Source organism: Cyprinus carpio, chromosome A13 (genome assembly GCF_018340385.1).
Source record: "Cyprinus carpio isolate SPL01 chromosome A13, ASM1834038v1, whole genome shotgun sequence".
Taxonomy (NCBI): Eukaryota; Metazoa; Chordata; class Actinopteri; order Cypriniformes; family Cyprinidae; genus Cyprinus; species Cyprinus carpio.
The window spans coordinates 20,445,520-20,470,447 of NC_056584.1; the positions used below are offsets into that span (position 1 = coordinate 20,445,520).

A 24,928-nucleotide genomic window follows, 5' to 3' on the forward strand; every position below is an offset into this window, starting at 1 on the left:
GACTTTTCAAAGCATGCACATTCAAGTAAAATATGCTCGCTTTCAAACAAGTTCAGTCTAGCTGAGCAGCAATTCCTGCTTAATTATCACACCACATCAAAGTCAATTACATGTTGCTTTGATTTGAATTTAAATTTTTAAATTATTCCAAAAAATGCTGAGGTGATTTTAAATAAAATGTTTTAATTACGCTTACATGTATCTGATTCCAAACAAAACATGTCAGTTTTGAATGATTCACAATATGATTTTTTTTCAACAGAAATCATGTTTACATCAAGTAAATTAGATCTCAAGTCTCATGTAGGCAGATATTGCTTGCATTTTCAAAATGTTACTAAAAGAAATACCTATCATTAACCACACATGAAAAACTGGGTCAAATCACTGTTTCCTTCTTGGGTTTCCATGTTCACATGGATCTATATGTAAGAATTCTTCTTTAGGAGGTTATTGCAGGGCTGTTAAGTCTACAAAGCAGATTGAATGAAAAGAATATGTTAAGCAGTTTAAGATGATGATTACAGTTTACAGGTCGTTTTTGGAAAAATGGCTGAACCACAGTGAATTCCTTCAGTGCTGATTTAGATGTCATGACAGGCTAAGTGTGTGTCTAGTAATAGAGACAGCTGTGTATTTAAATGTAAAAAAAAAAAAAAATTAGTGTAAATACAACATATTATTTTTCTTTTTAGAAAGTCTTATATGGCCTAACATAGATAATTTGAGAGCTGGGTTATCACTTGTAGCCCTCTTATTCACAAATGAATAATTTTTGTCTTTTTGCTATCAAGTTTTCCCACTAAGTGGCGCCATTTTGCTGTGCTGATATCTTACACGGTTACAAAAACGTTGCTTGAGGAGGTAGACCTAGAAGAAAGCTGTCATGATGACTGAATAATGATGGCATGTAAAGATTTGTTCAGAATTGTGTGAAATCTCAGAACCGTAAAATTGTTCCCAGTTGTACAAAGAGAACAACAGAACTGTTTGCCTCAACTTGAAAGTTATTTATATTACATACACTACATAAGAAAATAATTATCTTATATAAGGTAAAGAGTAAAGGATTAAGGGTAAAGGATTGTTCAGGTGTGATTTGTTAGACATGTTCAATAAATATTGAAACTTGGAAAGAGAAAGAGCTTTCTCCAGCATTTGTAACAGTGGTGGCTGCCCCTAACTTAAACAAATTATTTCTTTTAAGAATTTTGGGTGCCAGACTTTTTTTTTTTTCAACTCAGGGTTGGCCCAACTATGTCTGAACATGTTTCTGGTTGACACTCTAGGTTATCTCTGGCCTGAAATACATAATCACTGTGAAGGGCCAACTGCAAAAAGGGTGGATTTGGGACCCTGTGTGCCATTCATAAGGATCCCAATGTTGCACAGGTAAGACAAACTGTCTAATTTACAATATTGTGATTATCTGTTTATATTTCTTGATTTCCATGTTGACCCTTCCAGGTTGACCCTTTTTAAATAAAAATATTTTCCTTTAAGGTCAAAAGGTGCAAAATAACGGTCTGGAGCCAGCCATGGTTAGACTCGTTTAAAGTCCTTGAAATCGCCTGCATTTAGAGCTTGTGACGAGTGCAGTCTGGGGATTTTCAACATCCAAGCAGCATTAAAATTTACTTGCTGTTGTTAATAATGTTAAACTTTAAGTCTTTATTCTTGATAAAATATAAATCTTTATTTGTCCTGAGAACCTGTCAACAACAAATTATGATAAGAATGCTTCATTAACTCTTAAATAACTCTAAATCATTAAATTTATTATGGAATTCATAATGACTTGACGTTACGGATTCTAGGATGGAGAACGCTGTGTTAGTGTAGGCCTGTGTATTATTTAGGGAGACAATGTACGGCTACTTTATTGACAAGAAACACTGCTGCAGTTTACTGTAGAAGTTTAATTTCACTGCAAAATCCATACTGACTGATTTCTAATCTGAATGCTAGAGAGATTTATCTATAGTCAAAGTCTAATTAAGGTCCAACACACACACACATTTTCCCTGCTTTGAGCAAATAGATCATCTATGCATTGTACGAGCAGTAAAAAAAAAAAAAAAAAAAAACCCTTTTGCAATCCACCTCCTGCCTAACATCTTACTGCTCAGAGGTTTAAATTCCCAGTAGAAACCTGAAATAACACACTATCACAGAACAGACTCTATTTTTAGTGTCTGTACTGCCTGGTAAAGCAGAGCATAAAAAAGTCATATAAAAGTCACAGAAGGCTTTGCTTGATATTGGTCGGAATTTAATGTTTTGGTATAAATTGGTTTCTCTAATAAGGCTAGACATCTTGATGTCAAATCACTTTTTCCCATTGCACAGGTTTTGCACTACACCAAGTTATCGCTTTTATACAAATTTTTTAAATAACACCCTTGCCAGAGATTTCAACACATAATCATGTTTTTGTTAAGAATGAGTCAAAGAGAAGCTCATTCTGTCCTGGGGTTATTTTGTGGCTGCACTTTGTGCCATATTGCAATTTCTAGTCACTGTATTAATGCACTCAATCTGTGTTTGACACTTTTTGTCATTACTTTTTTCCAAGGCATTTTCCCATGACAAAAGGGGACATGTTTGTATGTTATTTTGTCCACCCCTCCGAGCAGAAACGCTGGTGAATGAACCTTTTCCCCAGCTGTCCTATCAGAACCCAGATTCCACCACCTCACCAACTTTGCAAAGACTGTTACCTTGGAAACAGTCGTCTGCATCATCTTCAAGAAACACAAGGCCATCTGAAAGAATGAAACTGTCACTGTGTATAGAAGACAGGGCCATAGTTCTGAAATATGTGACAATTAGTTTGTGCTTATCAGTAAGTTTAGCTATATATCTTTATTACCACATAAGGTTAAAGTCTGAATGATGAAATGATATCCCATGTGCTATATGGGAGGTTTTTTCATACATTTGGCATGTGCGTGTGATGTTTAGGGGGGAAAATTAAGGAAAAGAAAAGAGAGACTACCATTTTAGTCAAAAACATACATATCACCAGCGTAGTCCGATTCTCCAAAGAACGACTCTTATGAGTCTGTTCATTTTAGTGAATCAAACACATAAAGCGTCACGGAAGTAGGCTAGTCCGGTTCTCGAAAGAATGACTCTCATGAACCGGTTATTTTTGGTGAATCAAAAACATGCAGCGAAAATGAATAAATAAATTGTTACCACTTTATTTGTTTCGAGTATTTTTATTTAATAGGTACAGCTTAGGAACAGTTATCGGACATAATTTATGCTGCCTCAAAAAAAAAAAAAAAAAAAAAAAAAACATAATCTGTGCTAAACACACATTTGACCAAAAAAAAACAAACAAAAAAATTACATTTATTATAAAATGACTCAATCACTGGCGACAGACTGTTAAAAGCAATAATTCTCCCTTGAAACAATGAAAGGATTTTACAGAAATGTAACCAGAATCGATACCCATCGCTACCACAATTAGGCTACAAAGTACATTTTATATCCCCTCCTCTGTCTGAGGTTGCAATCATGATTCAAGTAGGAGGATGTTAAACTCGGCACAGACGGTCATTCGATGATCTTTCCTCTCTTGATGTTACCTGGTGGGCGAGAGCCAGTGACGTCACGTCCCCGAGCTGAGCTCCATCTCCTCTGCGCTGCATTCGGAGCAGCCTGTACAAGCAAGAACATTAAAACGCATCTAAACCACATCATCATCATAATCGGATCTGATATTAAAGCTGAAGATGCTTCAGTCCCTCACCGGTAATTCGTGCGTGCGCTTGATACAGAGCAACAAATCGGCATGGTATTTTCTGTTTCTCGTGCTCGGCTATATTCTGTATCTCATATTCGGAGCGGTGGTTTTCTCTTCGGTGGAGCTGCCGTATGAAGACCTCCTGCGCCAGCAGCTCAGAGGAATCAAACGGCAGTTCCTTCAGGAACACGAATGTCTGTCCGAGGAAAGGCTGGAGCGCTTTCTATCCAAAGCGCTGGAGGCCAGCAACTATGGGGTGTCTATTCTCAACAACGCGTCGGCAAGCTGGAACTGGGACTTCACTTCGTCTTTGTTTTTTGCAAGCACTGTTTTATCAACCACAGGTGAGTCGCTGAACAATGCGGATATGTCATAAACTTATACCGCATGACATTTGATGGCCAACGTGGCGTCTCTGTGGCGACATGTGGATAGTGCACCATTTGATGGGTCTGGATATTTGCGGCCGGTGACCCATATTTTTTAACGCTTCAGTAAGGCATCAATAATAATAACAACAAACCATACATCTCATTTGCCTTTAAAAAAGGCTTAATGCACCACTGCTAATAATAGATAAGTTCTTCTCCTTTTGTTCTTGTTTTTCTCGTTTTCTTTGTTCCTGGGAAGCTGTCTTGCCAGTCATTTAACACCTGCCTTAACACCGCAATGTTACCTTAAGACAGGTATCCAGTTCTCAAACAGACATAAAACAAACAACTTTAAAGAAGATCTCTACAAGTCCGTTTTATTCAGTCTGTGAATTATTTGCAGATATAAGCCTCTATTTTCACATACAGGAAGAAGTGCAGACATAGATATCACTTTCAGTTTCAGTTTTATTAAAATGGTCATTAAAATTCCCTTGATCTTTTGACATATAAGAGGTCATTGTACTGTAAAAACTCAAAATTCTTTTGTTAGTATAAAAACAAAAGTGTAATATTGAAGCCAATCTGCCAAAACGACAGGTTGTGGAATGTGCCACTTTATGACATACTAGTGTGACTAAACCCCGCCTCCGCAGAAGAAGATCAACACCTACTTCTACATCAGTGTCTGTTTAGCCCCGCCCACCGATTCACGCATGAAGTGTAAATAATGAGAGGCAAATGCAGCTCTATGCAGAAATCAAACGATAAAGATGCTCCGAAGACAACAAGACACTGTACAGTGCCAAGCTGTGGAAAAACACAGTCTTTGCATTGCCTTCCTTCTGATCCCAACCTTAAGAAAGAGTGGATCAGTAAGAACTTGGCCTTTGTTCACTTAATTTTACAGCGGATTCATTTACAAACAAGGCACAATTCGATGCAGGATTTTCAGAAAGATTGAAACTAAAAGATGATGTTGGGCCGAATATATTGTGAATATACAAGTGAGAGTAACTGTTTTTATTATGTGGTCACAATTGCAGATCTGTTATACTATTGCACTATTACAGATCGTTTGATATGTACTAAGTATTTATGAGTTTTTATGCTAAATCAGATCAGTGTCCATCTGTGAAGGCTGTAGGCTGTCAACATACACAGCTGTTAGCCAATCATAGCAGTGGACGTTTCACAATCAAAACAGGACAGAAAATAGCCTATTACTTCTAAATTATGTTTTGATGTAAAAATCTTAATAACATTATAAGTGGACTTCAGAGAACAGTACAAAATAATAAATAAGCGGTTCATGACCCCTTTAAAGTATACCAGTATTTCCCAGACATAAGAAAACTTCAAATGAAACCACGCTTTTGTCTTTCAATATGAAACTCTCCATTCACAAGCCCTAGCATGCACCACTGCATCCAAACCAGTATTAAATGAAAGACAACCCAGCGTCTTTAACTCTGTGAAGCCTGACATAAGAAATAATCTATTTTTTTAAATGTAATAAATTCGTTTTGTTAATGGAATAATTTAGTAAATAATTTAGTGTTTGCATGTTTGTTATATAATGAGATTGTGGAGTTCATACTCGAGAAGAAAAGAAACACCTACATTTTATTCAGACGCCCAAACTGACCGAAAATATGTAATGTAATGTAATGTTAACTTATGTGGCCAAAAAGTATTAAGAAATTCTGAGCTTGCAGTGTATCTTAAAATGATTGCTTATAATGCAGCACAATTTAATGATGACTGAGAGAGTTGATACTTCATATTTTAACCTGATTTAAAAAAAAAGATCTATGGATAATCAAGTAAACCTAAGTTGCTTCAATCATTTTGAGTTGATTTTGAAATTTAACAATAAGTTATAGTATCCTTAAGATTAATTTATGTAAAATCATTAAAAGATGGATATTTTTACAATTATACAAAAAATGACTTTTATTTATTAATGTGTTACTATCAGTCAGACAACAGAAGGCATGTAGCAGATTGTTAACAACAGGTTTCTTAGCAAATTTGTGATCATGTTGGTAATTTAGAGGCCTTAGAAATGTATATATGAAAAATATGTATTTATAGGGCATTTTAGGATTAATTACAATTGGTTCACACTGCCCTAGCAAACACCACCAGGTTAACACATGGATACCACTGGAATTTGGTGCTTGTTTGCATTTTTTGAGGAAGTGTGAGCCAGCCTATATGAGTAAAAGCGCTGTCATGATTTACCAGAGAAGAATGATTTGCAACCGTCTTATCATTACGACAGACGTATCTAGTTCCTCTTTGCGTTTATGCATGTTCTGCAAAAGATATTTTCAAATCTTCTTTTTTATCTACAAAAGGAACTTTGGGCAAGGTAGACTGATAGAAAGTGGAATTAAGCCTTAGCACAGGTTGGCTACACATCACAGGCATGATGTTCCTCATTTTAGTGAACGTGAAGGAATACCAATAGAGAACTACTTTGGCTCTACTTTTAGACAATGAAAATAACAATGTTAATATGTGTTTCACATAAATGGAACCATTAGATTCCGCAGGGTTTTTTTTTTTTTTTTTTTGGTTCCTCTTACAGCTATGAATTTTGATTGGCGATTGTTTATTGATTGTTATAGCAATGTAGACTGTTGGCACTATTAAAATGGGACAAACTACAAAAACTGCATTGTTTGGAAAGCTGATTACCGCAATCTGTGCATGCTAAGGTGTTCTGAATGGTTGTTAACACTTTACAAAGTGGTTGCTAAGGTGTTCTGGATTGTTGTTAGGGTGTTTTGGGTGATAAAGGTAGTTACTAGTCCAAGTCACAAGAGTCTAGATTCTAGAATCTCCTGAAAAAAGCTGGTTTTGCTGATCTTATGTGGCACATTTCAGCTGGTCAGACTGGGATACAAGTTGGCTATCCAACTATTAAATTGGGGCCAGTAAATTGTTGAATGACTTTGAAAGAAGTCTCTTATACTCACCAAGGCTGCATTTATTTGATCAAAACTACAATATAAACTGTAATATTGTGAAATATTATTACAATTTAAAATAAAGATCTATTTTAATAGATATATTTAAAATGTAATTTATTCCTGTGATGACAAAGCTGAATTTTCAGCAAGCATTACTCTCCAGTATTAAGCGTCACAAGGTAATATGATGATCTGGCGCTCAAGCAACATTGCTTATTATTATCAGTATTAGAAAGAGTTGTACTGCTTTATATATTTTCAGGATTCTTTGATGAATATAATGTTCAGCATTTATTTGAAGTAGGAATATTTTGTAACATTATAAATGTCTTCATACTGTCACTTTGTTCTATTTCATGTGTTCTTACTGAATAAAAGTAAATTTCTTTACTGACCCCAAAACTTGTGAATGGTAACGTAGCTTTTAAAACAAACCAAAGCATTTTGGCATGAGCTTAAAGTTATCACTAGAAAGAGTTTTTCTTTGGCCATTTCCTGTTAAAAGTGACATGTGTCCTAGACTTTTCTCCTTGATGCAAATCCGTCTAGCAAGATTGTGTCAGAGAGACCCTGCAAACTGAAACCTGATTGTTCATGTGCATAATGTGAGATCATCCATTAGATGTGAGCTCTAGGGAGGCATCACACTGCTGAGAGCAGAAATTAGAGCAAAATAATCTGTTTATATCAGGGATACACAAACAGAAATGAAATTACAGAGTCCAGAATGACTGCCATACAGAAACACCACCTCTTATTCAATGTGCTCATCTATGAAAAAACTGGAGGAGAATGTTTTCATGAAGTAAATGTGTTTAATGAGTAATTTTCCACTCTTATAATTCACAGGATATGGTCACACCGCCCCTCTGTCTGATGGTGGAAAGGCTTTCTGTATCATTTACTCTGTGATTGGCATCCCCTTCACCCTCCTATTCCTCACGGCTGTGGTGCAAAGGATCATGGTCTATAGCACATGGCGGCCCATTATGTACATTCATACACATTGGGGTCTATCTAAACCCCTGGTGGCCGTCGTTCACGCAACCCTGCTGGCCTTCGTGGCTGTGTCCTGTTTCTTCCTCATCCCTGCTGCCATCTTCTCTGCCCTAGAAAAGAACTGGAACTTTCTGGAGTCCTTCTACTTCTGCTTTATCTCACTCTCCACTATCGGTCTTGGTGACTATGTGCCCGGAGAGGCCTTTAACCAGAGGTTTCGTGAGCTTTACAAACTGGGCATCACTGGTAGGTGTGGTTTCAGTATGTTTTGTTTTGGTGTGCATTGAATCTATTTAAAATGCTGGGACTTACATATAGAGTTTTATAGGGAAGAATGTGATTTTACCAAATTTAATGTATTTTTTGAAGAAACAGAAATTCACAGATTTGCACAGCTGAATAGCACTAAGTAAATTACATTATCTGATTTTGTATGTTTTAATGTATCACCTAATAGTCCTTGAGAGGGCATTTGAAGTTGAAGGGTAGATTTTGTTTTCCAAAATGCAAAACAGAATTGACCTTGACAGAAAGCCTTGAACATTTACAAGTGTGTATTTAAAAAAAACATACTCAAAAGTCTCAGAAATGCTGAATAGTAAACATGTCCTGTGGTATATTTTGTCATGTAAACTGATTTAAAGAAATAGTCCACCCAAAAATGATAATTCTGTTAGAACATAAAATAAGATATTTTGAAGAATGTTGGTAACCAAACAGTTTCAGTTTGCATTGTTGGTTACCAATATTCATGTTTCACAGAAGAAATAATGACTTGAGGGTGAGTAAATGATGACAGAATTTTTATTTTTGGATCGATAATACCTTTAATAGTGTTTGGCTACTAAAATGTTGTTAACATTGTGGTCCAATATTTCTCAGTATTTTATTAAGCAAGCATGCCTAGTCAGTTCACTTCCTATCCTCACAGGTGAAATTCTGCCCAGTATATAATTAAAAATACTCAGGTGACTTGTTGTTATGTATTGAAACATCTTCATGTGTACAGTAAGTCTGGCCTGAAGGTAAAAAAGGAAGTGCATGTGATTCAAGGGTATAAACTGTTCTTTTTTCACTGCTGCTCTATGGTTCCATCTAGTGTTTGTCTTATGAAGCAGTACAGCTCTCATTTTCAAAAAGTTGCCTGAAAATGCCACATGGCTTTCGTGCTTATGTGGGTTTAGGTGATGCAGATGGTGCCGTCTTTCTGTTCCGTGTGCGGGGGACGGTGAGAAAGACGTGCAGTGTAAATGTGGAGGATGTGGTATACGTGAGGCCCACGCATGCTGAGTTATCTTGAAGTCTCATATTGCTTTTGCTCAGACTCTTTCTATCTTAATTTTATGATGATGTTGCTGAGATGAAAGATAAGATGCAGGCTAAAATAATCTTATTCATGATCCTTGAGGTGGCCAAGAGAGTTTAACCATGTGATTTTTCATATACACACATTTCCTGTAAAGTTAAAACAGTTGCAACATAACCTATTTTGTGCTGTATTTTATCATGTGTATTTTGATGAAGAAATGTAGAGCTAGATGTAACTTTATCCATCAGGAATTGGATTGTGAAAATGGGTGTCTTATGCCATACTGGACCCAGGTGGTTAGAAGTGGAATAAATAAATAAAAGAATAAAAAGGTATTTTAGCAATTTTATTGCCAATTGATAAAATAATATGAAGACCTTTTTAATTCATTAATGTATTTTTTATTACATTCAGATTTATGAATCAAGAAATGAAGAAATTATTATTTAGATTTTATATTGACATTAAAACAAAGGCAATTTTCAGAAGCAGAGCAATTTGTTGCCTTAATAAAAGACTACAAAGGCATGTGGAAAAAACAACAACAAAACTAATATACACTGATGAATTGTACACAATAAGATGAACGGACATACTAGATTTTGAAGAAAATGTGCTTTGCTATTTATTAAGGCACATATGTGACCCTGGACCACAAAACCAGTCTTAAGTGTCAATTTGTCAAAAAATTTGTCAGACAATATTTGGCTAAGATACAACTATTTGAAAATCTTGAGGGTGCAAAAAAATCTAAATACTGAGGAAATCACTTTTAAAGTTGTCCAAATGAAGTTTTTAGCAATGCATATTACTAATCAAAAATTAAGTTTTGATACATTTACAGTAGGAAATTTACAAAATATCTCCATGGAATATGATCTTTACTTAATATCCTAAGGATTTTTGGCATTAAAAAAAAATAAATTTAACCCATACAATGTTTTTTTTTTTTTTTTTTTGACTGTTACAGTTATACCCCAGCAACTTAAGACTGGTTTTGTGGTCCAGGGTCACATATACATGTAATTTTTCAAAATTAATGTTGACCTTAAAACAAAGCATGATTTCATTGGTTAACAGATGTTTTAGTGTCCATTAGTAACTGGATGAAAATGAGAAATGTACTCAAACATACTGTTAAACTCAAAAGTTACCATAAACACAGTGAGAAGTTTACATTCCTTCATTTCTCCATTTCTCTCTCTCCTTCGTGTCCCACAGTGTATCTCCTCCTTGGCCTGATTGCCATGCTGGTGGTGTTGGAGACCTTCTGTGAGCTGCAGCAGTTGAAGCAGCTGAGGAAGATGTTTTATCTGAAGAAGGAGAAGCCCCAGGACCGTCTGACCATCATGGAACATGACCATCTGGCCTTTAGCTCCATGCCAGACGGTACCGTCAACTTGCCCCAAGAGGACAAAACCGAACCCTTTGTGGACTTCCCTGTCCTAACCTCTCCAGGAGGTGATGACCCCATGATCAAGTAGATGTTTTAGCCTCCATCAACATAACTCTCATTCGAGGGAGACATCTTTAGCCAAGGGGTCTTGCAAGTGACTGGTAGGATACAGAGTTGTGAAAAATCACTTGAATATGTCAGATTTAACAGCCCTCTACAAAACCGTGCCAGTCTGGCTTCCTGTTCCTTGACGTGATAAAATCATTCACTGGCTGAATATCTGTAAATGATTATTAGCACACTTAGGCTGCCCCATTAAATCAGCAAACTACATTAAAAAGCATACATAATTACACTAAACTCTAGTATGTACTTGCCAATTGAGATTGCGGAAATGGTAGAAGTAATGCTGACAGCATTTGTGGCATAATGTTGATTACCACAAAAATGTGTCTCCCTCCCTTTCTTTAAAAAAATACTGGGTTTCAGTGAGGCACTTACAGTGGACATGAATGCAGCCAACTCTAAAACACTAGTACTAATAGGGTAGACGCATTACCTAAATGGTATGTGTGTGTTAAAATGATTTAAATGAAAACAATATATATTTACTCACCCTCAATCTGTATTCCATCTGTGGAACACAAAAGAAGATATTTTGAAGAATGTTGGTAATTTCAGTTCCCACTGACTTCCATTTTATGGACAAAAATACAATGGAAGTCAATAGGAACAGAGACTATATTGTTATGTGACAGAAAATAAATGAATGATGACAGATTTTTCATTTTTGAGTGGAACTTTTAAATCCTTAGAAAATGTATAAAATTAAAAACTAAAATAAAAAAGATATTAAAATATTAATTTAAAAAACTTTTGCCACAATTGCTGCCAGTTGAGCTTTACTTTTTAGGTATGGGACATGGAATATTCTTTAATAGTCCAAATTTTCAAAAAAAAATAAAAAAAACGAGATCTGATCTAATCTTTGAATAAAGACCAGCATATTCTCAGATCTTCATAAACATTGTGAGAGCTCACTTACATATAGTGGAGAACTGTCATCAAACATAGTAGTTGCACATCATGTGTTAAGTTTTATTTCTGGTGTGATCTACTTTGTGAGCTTACAAACAGCTTAACTAGAGTAAGACTTAACGGATATCTGCCACTAGTGGTGAAAGAAACTATCTCTCATGAAGCTGTATTGCTCTAATAAGACTATAATGTAGCATAATCAGTGTAGAAACAAAAAAACAAACAAAAAAATTGCCTGCTCGAAGGGGAGTCATTACACCTTCTAGATGATATTTGTAGTTAAAATAATCTAACATTTATCTGAAGGGATATTTTAAATGTTTTAAAGGAAAAACATGTTATACTATATCATTTTCTTACTTTAGAAAGTGATATTTTACCTTGATCTAAATATTAAAACGCGTGGCTCGACAGAGTAGGTGGAACTCAGATTACATGGATTTTTGAATTAATTTCGAATAATGGCTGGCTTCATGTGTCCTTCTTCTAAGCCACTGAGATCCAGCGCAGTGCCGTTACATACCAAAAAAGGTCCAGTATTATCGACTAATTGACTGTATAAAACTTAGATCAACCAGATCTTTAACTTGTTTGCATTCAGAACATTTCTCTGGCTATTTAATAAACATAAAAGAATAAACTATATTTTTGAAACATGCTTGAAGTGTTGTTTACAATAGAATGCTTGTGTTTGTTTTATGAGAATGACTGTTGTAGGCACAGACGGATGACTACTGTTTAAGGTCCTGTTGGAAGATCACACTTTACTGCAGATTGTGTTGTATCACTGTCACCGCAGTAGAATGTCATGACGTTTATCAAAATAGAATCAAAGCTGAATGTTTTAAGGCCTCATTTTAACAGTTGTTATGTCTGACTGTAGAGATTATTTACAGAGTGTCGTTTTTACATGAATAAACATACTGAATATGCTCAGGCCATGGGAATTCGAATGTGCTGATGTGACTTTTTTGTGTGTGAATAATGAAATGCTCTGTGACATCACTGCTGGATTCTTTGTGCTGATTTGCTCTTGGTGTTTTGCTGCATGTGTCTCTGATCAGCTACTGTGTCTTGACATTGTATCAGTGCAGCACAGAATCATGTATGCATTTGTTATTGAATATTTCATTTTTTTGTCTATCAGTAAAAAGGCATAATGTCATGATCTGTTTCAGTTGTTGTCATTTCCATAGATAACTGGATCAATAGTCTTGGAAACATTTTTTATCATTTATTTTTTTAAGTTGAAAAGTTATTATTAATCCATTTAAATATTCTAAATAACAACTCGTGATCAAATATAGACAAAAAAAAAAAAGCAGGAAAATTTGACAACCTCCCTAGCACATATTTATAAAAAAAAAATTATTTTATCACATTAAAAGACAGATTTTATATTGTAATGATATATACTGTTATCCTGTAAAAAATAAAAAGCAGCATTTAATAATATAAAAGTATTAATATCTGTGCCACCAAAAAACCTTCCAATGCAACTTGGAAGGAACTTAAATGACTAAAAAGTAGTAATTTTATAGGGTAGTATATTTTAGACAGTGAAGTATAAGGACTTTCCTCATGGGAACTTACGTCAAGACAAAGGTTTGTGCTTTCATACTTTAATTTTTTTTTTAATTTATTTATTAAAATTGCTTAGAACAAATACAAATAACGAACAAACACCAATAATGAACATAAAAGAACACAAAATACACTAAAAACCATGCTTTTGCACTTTAAGCAGCAGCTCATCACACAGTTCTGTGACATCTTTGACTTCTTTAACCTGAGAAGAGAAAACAAAGTTACATTATAGATGTTACATATTTTAAAAGCAATTCAGACCTACACTCAAAAGAAAACCACTGTAACTTCCCATGTGTGTGCCCATTTACCTTTTGTTCCAGATCCTTTTCTAGGGACTGAACCTTCAGCTGTTCTCTCTTGAGCTGGACCTGCAGTGCTGCCACCTCTGCGCCCTGTTTAGTACGAACCTCAGCTATGGCCTTATTCGCACTAAAACAACATCAGTGTCATTAGTGATGCTTCCAGGCATATTTATTGATCATCTTTCATTATGCAAGACTGTATTATCACATTCATAAGAGAGAACATGTTTCAGACTGTTTGAGAAGCACATACTGATCTAGTTTCTCCTCAGCATGGGCCTTCAAAGCTTGATAACGCTTTTCCTCTTTCTGGAGTCTGTCCATGCAGTTCTGCGCATACTGCTTCAGGGTTTCCTCGTTCTATATAAGAGAAGGGAGGAAAAAATATGACTAATATACACTAAAATTAAGTCTACAGGTCTTGTTGCCGAAGTCTCAAAGCATACCTTTTTGAATCCCTCAATGACTTCCTTGCATCTGTCAAGGCGTTTGACAACAGAGGAGAAGGATCCCTCCAACTCATTCAAATCTTTGGACAGCTGATCCTTTTCCTGAAGGACTCGCTCCAACTCAATTTTAGCCAAATCTTCCTTCTGTTTATGCTCATCTGTAAACACACAGGGATGTGTTTATATCTGACATACTGCCTTCAAAATAACGTACAGAATCTGATCAAACAACTGTCATACCTGTGATTTGAGTGATGGTGGCTTCAAATTCTGACACTATAAACCTGAGCAGAGATGAAAAGAGTTTAAGACCATCATGCTGTTCAAATGTCAGTCATGCATCAGGGATCCCACACAACTAACTAGAAAAAAAAACTTTCAATCATTCACTAGAGAACCCAATGACCGACCCAATTTTAGGAACCCTAATTCATTCATTCTCCAGGTATCATATGAAAGTGTTCGTCTAATCAGAGACTCACAGCATGTGCTGATTCTCCAGTTCCAGCCTCTCAATCTGAGTCTTAAGCTCATGTTGCCGTTCCTCTGCCTAAGAAAAGAAAACTAAAACGTTAGAAAGACCAATAAGACGTGCCAGTCATCTTGCGTGAGGCTATGGGAGGTAACCTGTCTCTCTGCTTTCTGTAATGCAGCATCCATGTCTCTCTGACTGTACTTCAGAACCTCTATGATGGAGTCCTCAGTCTTCACTGGCTGTTTTAAAGTGGGAACCAGCAAGTCCAGAACAGCTGGATCTGGCGCCACAGTTTCCACTGCCTAGAGATTAACAGACATTGTAAACTGGACTCCAATGTGCAGAAGTCTGAATGTTTTAGTGCCTACTAATATAGTCAGAATATTAAAGATGCAAAAAGCATTAAAGTTTGTCATCATCTTACTTGTGGAGGCAGATAATCCAGCAGCTTCATACTGTCACTGTAAGACTTCTGCTTTACTTCAGACTTTGCAGCCTCCATCATTCTAACAGGCACACAAAAAAACGTTTGCATGATCATTGTAATGTGTGCACTCTGGATTTTGCTCGCAATTTAGATATGATCTATTGCATTGGGCCATTTAGTTCAATTTAAAGCCTATTTGTAATACTTTCTGCAAAATTTCAAAGGATGGTAGAAGATTATGAAATGTTGTTAATATGGATGTTTGTGAGGACGACTGACCTGATGGCAAGAGAAGGCCGTGGCAGGCTGAATCCAGAATTGCCACTGTCCACTCCAGTTTTCTTTGGACTCTCCTTCAAGAGTGGGTCAAACTTCAAATACAGTGACTGCTTCCGCAAGGCCGACTCCTTAAACTATAAAAAGTGTTTTAATATAGCACTGAACAAGTGAAATGTTGCTTAATAAACTACAGACTCTACTATATTTTGTGCAATATTCTTTAAAAAAAAAAAATGCATTACTCAAACACTACCTGGGTTTTATGGAAAGGCTCATAAACAGAAACAAACTCACAGTGCTTGATCCAAACTGCTCTAGATAATCAATCTGTCCATCCAAATCTCCCCCTGGCATGACTGAGACAAACAACAATATTGCACACAATGTCAAAAGCTTGCGCCGGATGAGTCGATGTAGATCAAAGTGCAAAGATGTTTACTCACACAATGCTCCCGGCACAAACTCATCCTCAATTGGTGCCACCACACCAAGATCACAGGTCTGGTTCTGTAGATCCACTTTAGATTCTGGAGTTGCCATGAGCTCTGGACTCTGGGATTTGTTAGTGCTGGACACAGTGAATGACTCTGCATCTTCTGCCGGCTAGTAAGAGAACGGGTGTCAACATGATCGGAATTTGTGGAAACAGATTTTCTATTGAATTTTTACATTTTAAGACACTCTTACCAGCTTAGTGACAGGAAGATCAGCTTCTGCCATATTTTCAATGGTTTCAGAAACTGCTGGGGGAGACCTGGAAGAGAAAAATAAAAATCTGAGCTCAATGATTATTAACATTTATGCAGTTGGCAAATGCTTTTATCTAAAGAAACCTTCACTGCATTCAGGGTACATATTTAATTAGTTCCACTTCCTGGAATTCAAACGCATGACCTCAACTTTCAGAATCAGAAGCGTACCTGTACCTAAAACATAATTAGCCTATACAAATAAAAAAAATGTGTTATACATGCGTTATGTTTATGCATGCTGTACAAGTTCTAGTTTCTGTACCGGTGCTCTGGTTGGTCATCCTGTGCAGGAGCCTCAGGCTGCTGAAGTGGAGCTGGTTCTTTCATTAAAACCGGGCTGGTCTGGACACCACGTGGTGGAGAGTTACCCATCTTAACCTTTGTGCCAAAGGGGTTAAAGTTTGGGTCATCAAACTTGTCAAAATCAAATGTGTAAGAACTTTTAGGAGGAACATCCACAGGTTCTGTCTCCTCTGGATTCTTAGGAGACAACTGCTTGGGTTCTGGTTCTTTCTTTTCCATGGCTGATGCAACTGTTTTTTTGGTCACAGGTTTTGCACCTGAAGGTCTTTTGACCCCAAGACGTTTCGGAGGAGGTTTGCGCTTGACTTCAGCGCCATCATCAAAATTAAACTCTAGGAGCATCTGGTTCTCTTTAGGGGGCACTGTAGATGAGGAGCCCTCCGTGGCAGTGTTGTTGTCCTGAGGTGGCATGGGGGCATCTGAAGATGTTGGGACATCTGGGGTCTGGACTGAAAGTTCTGGTTCCTGTTTAGCTTCTTGGCTTGGCAGGGGTGGATCGGAAACTACTGATGCCTTGCCAATCAGAGGAGAGTTTGGGATCTTTGAGCCACCAGTTTGGAATGGGTTGAGCAAATTGAGATTGTCAAAATCCAAGTTGTAGGATCCCACAGGGGGTCGCGGCGAGTCCTGGACCTCAGGCTGATCTTCCAAAACAGGAATCTGCTGTGACGCTGGTGCTGGTTCAGTCATATCAGACTCCTCCACATCTGTGGCACTGTTTTCAATGTTGTCAGTCTTGATGATGACGGTTCCCTCTGCTGAAGATAAGTTGGCAGAACAATCTACTAAGGAGTTCTCCACTGATGGAACAAAGGGAAGAGTCTCATCAAGTGCAGTGTCGGTCACCTCTGGAACCTCAGCTTGAGGTACAGAAACAGGGGCTGCAGTTGTATCTGACCCTACAAGCTCCGATGTCCAAGACTCAGGTAAAGCAGAAGATTTAGGAGGGGAATTCTGCATTTTACTGGACCCCATGAAAGGGTTGATGGCATCTAGATTGTCAAGATTGAGGGTATAGGCACCCCTGCTCTGAACAGGCATATCATCATCAGGGAAGGCAACGCTGGTACTCTGCATGTCAATCAGTGTGGGGGAAGTGTTACTCAGTGAACTCCTGTAAAACACAAATTCAATTTTACATGTTAGTGGATTTTGCCATTTTCGTGTAAATAGATTACTATGAATGTTACTCATACATAAACTTTGAATGTTACTGCTTGTGACCGAACAAAGATTCTTAATTAAATGACTTATATATTATTAATATTTCAACATGCTCATAAATAGAAACAGTGTTTGTGGCCAGGTAATGTCAATATCACTGGAAGTCGGGAGGAAATGTGGTAAGTTAGCAGTTCCATTGGAAAGGCACCAGCATGAGAACCATGACCATTTTATTGAAAATGGGTATGAATATGCACAAACAGGATATTTAAAGAAAATACTTAAAATAGTATGCATATTATTTCTACAGTCCTAAACAAGTTGAGCTTCAGGAAATTTGCTCACTGGTCAGTAGAGGCCGTGAGAGTCTCCAGTGCTTTATTACTGTCCTCCTGGCTGGACGGCCTACTGGTGCGGCTCGGGGACATGATCTTCTTTGTGACTGGGTCTCGCCGTGGAGTTTGAAAACAAACCTATACAAAATCAAAAAGAGAACTATGTAAATCTTAACTCCAGGACAAGCCTGACAACACTGCAAACAAACGCTTTATACCATAAAGTTTAGGGTAAATGTTACTTTTTTGAACCCCACTCAACTCAAAGAATCTCGAATATCCCTATTTCTACAAATTAATCAGCACATTGGTTTTTTAAATTGATAAGCATTTCTTGAGCACCAAATCAGCATGTAACAATGATTTCTGAAGGATCATGAGTAATGACTGCTGAAAAGTCATCTTTGCCAAAGGAATAAATTACATTTTTAATTATTAAAATAGAAAATAAATTATTACTACTGAAAGTTGTACTGAAAATTGCATGGAAACCTCTAGAAAGCCCACCTTTGCTCCTCTGTGCACAGCTTTGCTGATGTTGTCAGCCTGTGACTGCCGTAAGATCGAGGGCCTGCCAGTCGGCTGTTCCAATGTGAAAATGTCACAAGCAGCTTCAGAACTGCTGTTTATCCATACATCTCCCTGATTCTCCTTTAGTGCCTCAGAACTCATACTGCAAAACAGAGAGACATAGAATACGACAACATGGGTTTTTTGGAAAACCACGCCCAGTGGGCACCACACACAGCTGGTTTTACTGATAAGACCCGGAGGCTGGCATCCGACCTTCTTCCAACATCCAGAGACCCTTCAAATCGGATGCGTTTCTTTTGAGCATCAGTCAGAGATCAGACTAACCCACTGTGACTAACAACCCAAACACGTGATATCAACCGGTGCAATTCAGCCATGTGCTGAAGGAACAAAGAGGTTCTGTATCTGTGAAGGAATCATGTCTTAGAGAGATGTTCAAAGGTTATAACAGACAACCAACAAATAACTAAGCATTTTAATGGCAGCAATATGGTCTTGTGATTTGGCTAATGGTGACATATGGTCCACCAGACACTGTGGCAATCCCTTGACGGCATGTTTTGTTTTGTTTTTTAATTCATTTTTTTAATGAGAATAAGGAGGAACAAGGAAAAGACTGATAAAATCTTCAAAGAATTGTTACCAATTTTGGCCTCATCTGTCCTTCCCTGGATTCTGCTCAACTATGTAGGACTGTCAATAAGATTGTCAGCTTTGTAATGACAGGCACTTCTGACAGCTTCTCTCCTCTACAGCCTCTCTCCTCTACAGCCTACCTGGACAGGTGATAAACAGCTCACCATCATAAATGAGATGATCAAGTTATAACCTGGACACAGTCAGATCTCAGACAAAGCCCTCACTCCAGTGCAAAGGAAAGCAAGAAAATAAAGAAACTAAACAAGAACAGCCAGTGGACTGAGTGGGAAACTGAAACGATTTCATATTCTACTAATTAAATTCTCTTGAAGTTTCAAACTAGTGTCACCCTAAGACTAACATGTGCCCACACGGATGACAGGGCTGATTAAAAACTAAAACATGAAACGACCATAAAATTCAGGACAGGCAAAACACTAAATTTGAAATTTGAAATACAATGTCTCTAACAATTATCAAACAATTCATTTATAAAACAATCAATTATTTAAATAGTTACTTTTTAAAACACAGTAAGGGCAAACATCTCTGCATTTAAAAAAACTGTTAGATACATTATATTTATTTAAAAATGACAGCATCATATGCGCAGTTATCAACGTCCTAGTAACCTAGAGCTAACTTAGCAAATTAGTCAATAGCAACTAACGTTACTTTCACTGTTCAGTATTGCTCACTTAAAAGTGGGTACACGGTTTCCTGAAATACGTACCTTACTCAGACTGCTCAAATCTAACATATAAATCGTTTTCTTCTCAGAAAAAGACAGCGCGACACACAGCCAGATTCCTGTGCGTTTATAACTTTCCCTGTTTGAAACGGTTCAAATTTAAACGGCGCAGTCTCAGCCAATTAAACGCAAGATTAAGTAAGGCGGGGCGATCATATGAATTGACCAATAGCAATGCGCGTCGAACTGCGTCGTTCTAGCGGATGTTCATTTGATTGACATCGAAATCATCCAATGGAGAAAACTCTCTGACGCAGACAACATATGAAGACAAATAAATATGTCCTCGTTTAACCTTTTTACCAGTAGAGTAAAATAAGTATAATTTTGTCCGTGTAAACAAGTATTGCTCTTGCATTTTCGATATTAAATATAAATGTCTGTTTTGTTTTCGTCATAGAGTATTTCGCTCTACACATTTGGTAGAGTTAAAGTTTTTATTTATTTATTAATTATTATTATTATTATTTAGATGTTACAATGTCACAATTTACTTTCATTATATATATTGTATCTGACAGAATTTTCATTTTTGGATTAACTATCCCATGAATGAAAATCGCTGAAAATAGATGCTTATTGTGGATTGAAATAAAAATAATTACACGTGATCTGTAGGCAATAAAATGATAAAACAGCTCACAACAGCACAAACAATAAAACGATGAAGAGATCTGTGACACTGCATGTTACAACCATAGACTGGTTACAACCGAGACAATAATTTATGCGTCTTTTTCCACAAGAGGGCAGCATCGGATCAACTAATACCACACTGCATGGCTTTTTGAGATCATCCATGGGTTGGTGAGATAAAACAGACCGTGTTTATATGTTAATGTGGATGTTTATATATAGACTATGCATGTATGTATATAAAATATTTATTAAAGCGTTGCAGATTAAAGCTCACTTTATCATACCAAAAAGCTTGAACAATATGAGTATGAATCTTAAAATAAAAAAGGAAGAGTGAGAGAATGAGGGAGGGCAGGGAAGAGAAGAGAGTTACATAACAATAGTATGTTTGTGCTGAGATCAGCTAGTACACTCCCTTCCCCACATTACTGACCTTTATTCAGCTTACATCAGTCAAGTCATATACACTAAACATACATGCTTAATCACAGAACACAGTTTCACAGGCTACAGGGCTCTTCTTTTCCACATGACTGTACTTATCATTATTATAAATTTATTATTGTTCATTTAAGTTATAATACAAATATGCATTGAGTCTGAGTTTCTAGTGCTTGCATAGTACAAAATTACAATAAAATGTAAATGTACACCGCAAAAGTACAATTATTGGTTTTGTACATGCTGCATAGACCTCATATAGACAGAAAATTCATGCAGATCCATAACTAATTTAGTTGCACCCTTCTCTCTTTTTTCCATTTTCTTTATTTGCCCAGCCGTCTCACACCCTCACATATTTAGGAATTATTGTTGTATTGCCTTTTAGAAATGATGCATCTCTTTATGTATTATATCCAGCTTGCACACAGAATTCCTGTAATTTAATATAGCATTCAGGCAAACTGTAAACGGCTTTAGTGATCATGCATTGAAATTATAGTGCAGTCCTGGTGCTGCCGGTAATTGAAGCTTTGGTCTGATGGCTGGCAGTCTAAAATCTCATGGAAGACAAAAGCCCAAATAGACAAAGACCCCCCACCAATCTAATGCCAATACCCCCACCCCCCCACCCCATGCTAGATACAACCTCTTCAGCCAATCAAAGTACAGAGGGGCGGTTTCAAATGATGCCACTGGGTCTAGGTTAAGTTGAAGGCTTTCTCTATTCTTCTGAGAGTGCATCCAGAGGATGCATCAGCTATTTCTTACCAACATGTACATATAGAGACAATCCCCTGAAAGCCTATGTAAAAACCACTTAGGAATCTAATACACACGCATACACAAAATCTTACAAATGAAGTTGTAAATAAAACAAAAATTGGAGTATATTTTACAAGAAAATACTATCTTAGTTTTTCTACTTCAAAATGTTTACTTCAATGTGTTGAAATTTACTAGCAATTTCTGTGAAAATAGTTTTTTTCTGTTAACTTTTAACTTTATGTGCAGTAAAAAAAAAAAAAAAAAATTTCAAGTACAGGCATGTATTTCCTGCATTTAAGACAGCATTTTTATTTAGTTGTAGTTAATTAGATGTAATACAAGATCATCTTGATTTAATTAAAAGTCTTCCAACACTCAACAATAAGGATGGCCCAATGACTCAGGATCAGTGAGAGTTTTGATAATTATTAAAAAGGTTACTATCTTATACAGATCTTTTTGGCATGCATTTAAAGTGCATGAAATGTAAGTGTGAATGACTTTACTATCATATTGTATGCATTTCTAAATGAAATGGCTATCAAAAAAAAAAAAACTGAAACTTGAATTTTGCATACTGAAATATAGGCATTAGGTATTGCGCCTTGTATGTGTCAGCAGAGAGAAGTGAGCATATCACAGAGCAAGTTCTGATTAAAAATTATGTAAAAAAATGTTCTAAAAAATTAATGCATAGATGAATCATTCACAAAAAGACCAGTAACATGCATTAAAATATACACAGGGTCCCATTTTGATTTTGTGATGACTTACACAGTGCCTAATAGTGTGTTTTTATATTTGGGTGGCAAAGTGAAGATGTGTGTATTGCGACCAGATGTCTGTAGTTTTTAAACCAATGAGATTAAGCTTATTTCAGATCTGGGATTTGAGCCAAAAGCACACCCAATAAAGGCTGTTGCTGATTTACTTAAAAACAAAACAAAACAAAAAAACAATGTGAACAAATAGATTCTGAGTTTCAGAGCGAGTAAATGCAATAAACTTGCTTCTGTGCCACACCCAGACCAAGACGTTCACAGACAGTGAGGTGAGAGACAGACTGAGAGAGAGAGAGGGAGAGACATAAACACTGCTTGTTCTCTAACTTGTTCTCAGTTACATAACTCTCTGACGAAGAGAAAAAGAGAAATGAAAGAGATTGAAGAGAGAAAGAATCACAGACACAATTAGGAAGTGGGAATGAAATAAGTGAGTGTGTGTAGCATAGATTAGCTTCATTAGGATCAGTGGGTCACCGTTTGTTTGGAGCTGTCTGACTTCCTGTGATTCTATGGGAATGGAATCTGGGTCAGTGGTTGGCAGCGGTGGTGCCAGTATTGGCTGTATGTCTGAAACAGGGAGACACTGTTTATGTGTGGATTCTTAGGAAAAGGGATTGATATGACATATCTAACACTAACCAAAAAAATTTTTTTTTTTTTTACACACAAACACCAATAACACACACACACACACACACACACACACACACACACACACACACACACACACACACACACACACACACACACACACACACACACATATATATTCAAGATTCAAGTAGCTTTATTGGCATGGTAAAAACGTATCTTAACATTGCCATTAATGTGTGTTGTACAGTGTTTTCTTCCTGCTGTGACTTGTGGTTCTGTTCTACTGCTTGTCCTTTTATCATGGCAGGACTTGACGTATCTTGCAGCCAGGTTAGAGCTTGTTGAGGTTTCTCCCAGAATGTACGGCAGTTTATCCTTTTGTTGTATCTGGTTGAAGTCTTTGAGCTGGTTTGTGAATTGGGGGAAGAATGTTTCCCTAATTTGTGTATAATTAGGGCATGTTGTTAAAAAGTGCAGTTCTGTTTCCACTTCATGATGTGTGCAGTGTGGACACAATCTGTCTTCTTTTGGCAGCCAGGTCTGTCTGTGTCTGCCTGTCTCTATAGTGAGGTTATGGTCACTGGGTCTGTACATGGTCAGGACTTTTCTTACTTTAGGGTCTGCCACTGTGTTTAGGTATTCTGCCAATTTATAATCTGTTTAGAGACAGATAGCATTCTAATTTACTTTGCTGAGCTGTTGCTTCTGTCCAGTGTTTCAGAGATTTCTCGCTCTGTGTTTTAATGATTTGATTTAGTCTAGCTGGGGTTTTGGATTGTAAAGTCAGTTCTGACTTCTGAGACCAGCTGGCTGAGGGGGATTTTCTCTGGTTTCAGTTCTTTTAAGGCTTTGTGGTGGAGGGTCTCAGTATGACTGCTTTTAGGTGTGCATGGAATTTAATGGCTTTTTTGGATTTCATTCTGCTGATTTGGTGTTCAAGAAACGTTTCTTATCAATGTTGAAAACAATTGTGCTGCTTAATACTTTTGTGGCAATCGTGATACTTTTTCCTGGATGTTTTGATGAATACGAAGTTCAAAAGAACAGCATTTTTTTTTAAATTGAAACTTTTCTTACAATACACTAAACTAATCCCAATGTGGTGAAGAAATTCAAACATACAGGAAAAGGCATTGGGCTGCTTGCATCACTTCCTCTTTTGGCTTCCTGCATCCTAAAGTGCACTTCTCCCACTTTTGCAGCTCAAAAAATTCATGAACAAATGAGACATTTGTGACTACATTTAAAATGTGTTTGAGGGAATGAATAAGCTTCTGTATGTGACTGACAAATTTTGTTTTTATTCAAATTGCAAGTAAAACGATACTCCCATAAGCACAAGTCAGTTTTCACGTCTCTACCGTGTCACAGTTTAACCTGTTGTTCAGGATAAAAGGGGTAAAGGTGATTTTAAACTACCTGTTTTTCAGTCCAAACTACTTCCTCTTTCTGCTTTAACAGCAGGAACATAGAGGGAAGGATCTGAAAAATTTAGCTTTTACTTTAACCTTAATTATTTCGCTGCACAAGACTGAAGAAATAGTTTAAGACAAACATCTAATTTCTGGCAAGGATTCCCAAAAAAAAAAAAAATCTACTTTTCATCAGGTGAATTAAGAACTTGATAAGCTTAAACTACTTTTTTAGTTGGATTTTGTTACTACATTGTTTTAGTGGAATTATGCCACTTATGTTACATCAGGAACTAGAAAGAGAAAGTCAGCAATTTACAGTTATTTGGCAAGTGCTAGTTTTAGACCCAAGCTCTGGCATTTCAGAAAAGATTGTGTACTTGAGAAAATGTGCTCAGAGGCCCAAATTTCATAAAAAAGGGTGGGGGGGACCATGTG

At 36.8% G+C, this 24,928-nt stretch overlaps 2 protein-coding genes across 5 annotated transcripts; one reads left to right on the top strand and one right to left on the bottom strand.

The window, feature by feature from the left end:
* The first annotated feature begins 3,667 nt into the window (after nt 1-3,667).
* On the top strand, nt 3,668-13,016 carry LOC109052887 (potassium channel subfamily K member 1-like). The gene is made up of 3 exons (XM_042769273.1): nt 3,668-4,101; nt 7,959-8,354; nt 10,639-13,016. The coding sequence occupies exons 1-3, from the start codon at nt 3,747-3,749 to the stop codon at nt 10,899-10,901; spliced, it is 1,014 nt and encodes a 337-aa protein (XP_042625207.1). The 5' UTR covers nt 3,668-3,746; the 3' UTR covers nt 10,902-13,016.
* A 441-nt stretch (nt 13,017-13,457) lies between these two features.
* On the bottom strand, nt 13,458-19,975 carry LOC109052884 (transforming acidic coiled-coil-containing protein 3-like). 4 transcript variants are annotated; one of them, XM_042769277.1, is made up of 17 exons: nt 19,834-19,971; nt 19,105-19,237; nt 18,435-18,600; nt 17,938-18,065; nt 16,388-17,542; nt 16,061-16,127; nt 15,817-15,976; nt 15,668-15,729; nt 15,374-15,507; nt 15,092-15,173; nt 14,820-14,969; nt 14,675-14,742; nt 14,433-14,476; nt 14,190-14,350; nt 13,997-14,103; nt 13,750-13,870; nt 13,458-13,640 (listed from the first exon to the last, which is right to left on the bottom strand). In XM_042769277.1, exons 3-17 carry the CDS (start codon nt 18,597-18,599, stop codon nt 13,569-13,571), a joined length of 2,676 nt encoding a protein of 891 aa, XP_042625211.1. In that variant the 5' UTR covers nt 18,600; nt 19,105-19,237; nt 19,834-19,971; the 3' UTR covers nt 13,458-13,568. The 4 variants fall into 4 exon arrangements, with proteins under 4 accessions (XP_042625211.1, XP_042625210.1, XP_042625212.1 ...); XM_042769276.1 differs by having other exon boundaries at nt 19,105-19,217; nt 19,830-19,959; XM_042769278.1 differs by having other exon boundaries at nt 19,105-19,217; nt 19,834-19,940.
* Nucleotides 19,976-24,928: the final 4,953 nt, after the last annotated feature.

Excerpts from the sequence above, each read along its gene's own strand:
- LOC109052887 (XM_042769273.1), top strand. The coding sequence starts at position 3,747 with ATGCTTCAGTCCCTCACCGGTAATTCGTGCGTGCGCTTGATACAGAGC. Across the intron at positions 4,102-7,958 it reads CACTGTTTTATCAACCACAG|GATATGGTCACACCGCCCCT; the intron begins GTGAGTCGCTGA and ends TATAATTCACAG. Across the intron at positions 8,355-10,638 it reads TTACAAACTGGGCATCACTG|TGTATCTCCTCCTTGGCCTG; the intron begins GTAGGTGTGGTT and ends CGTGTCCCACAG.
- LOC109052884 (XM_042769275.1), bottom strand. The coding sequence starts at position 18,599 with ATGAGTTCTGAGGCACTAAAGGAGAATCAGGGAGATGTATGGATAAAC. Across the intron at positions 17,543-17,937 it reads CTCACGGCCTCTACTGACCA|GAGTTCACTGAGTAACACTT; the intron begins GTGAGCAAATTT and ends TGTGTTTTACAG. Across the intron at positions 15,977-16,060 it reads ATCTTCCTGTCACTAAGCTG|CCGGCAGAAGATGCAGAGTC; the intron begins GTAAGAGTGTCT and ends TTCTCTTACTAG.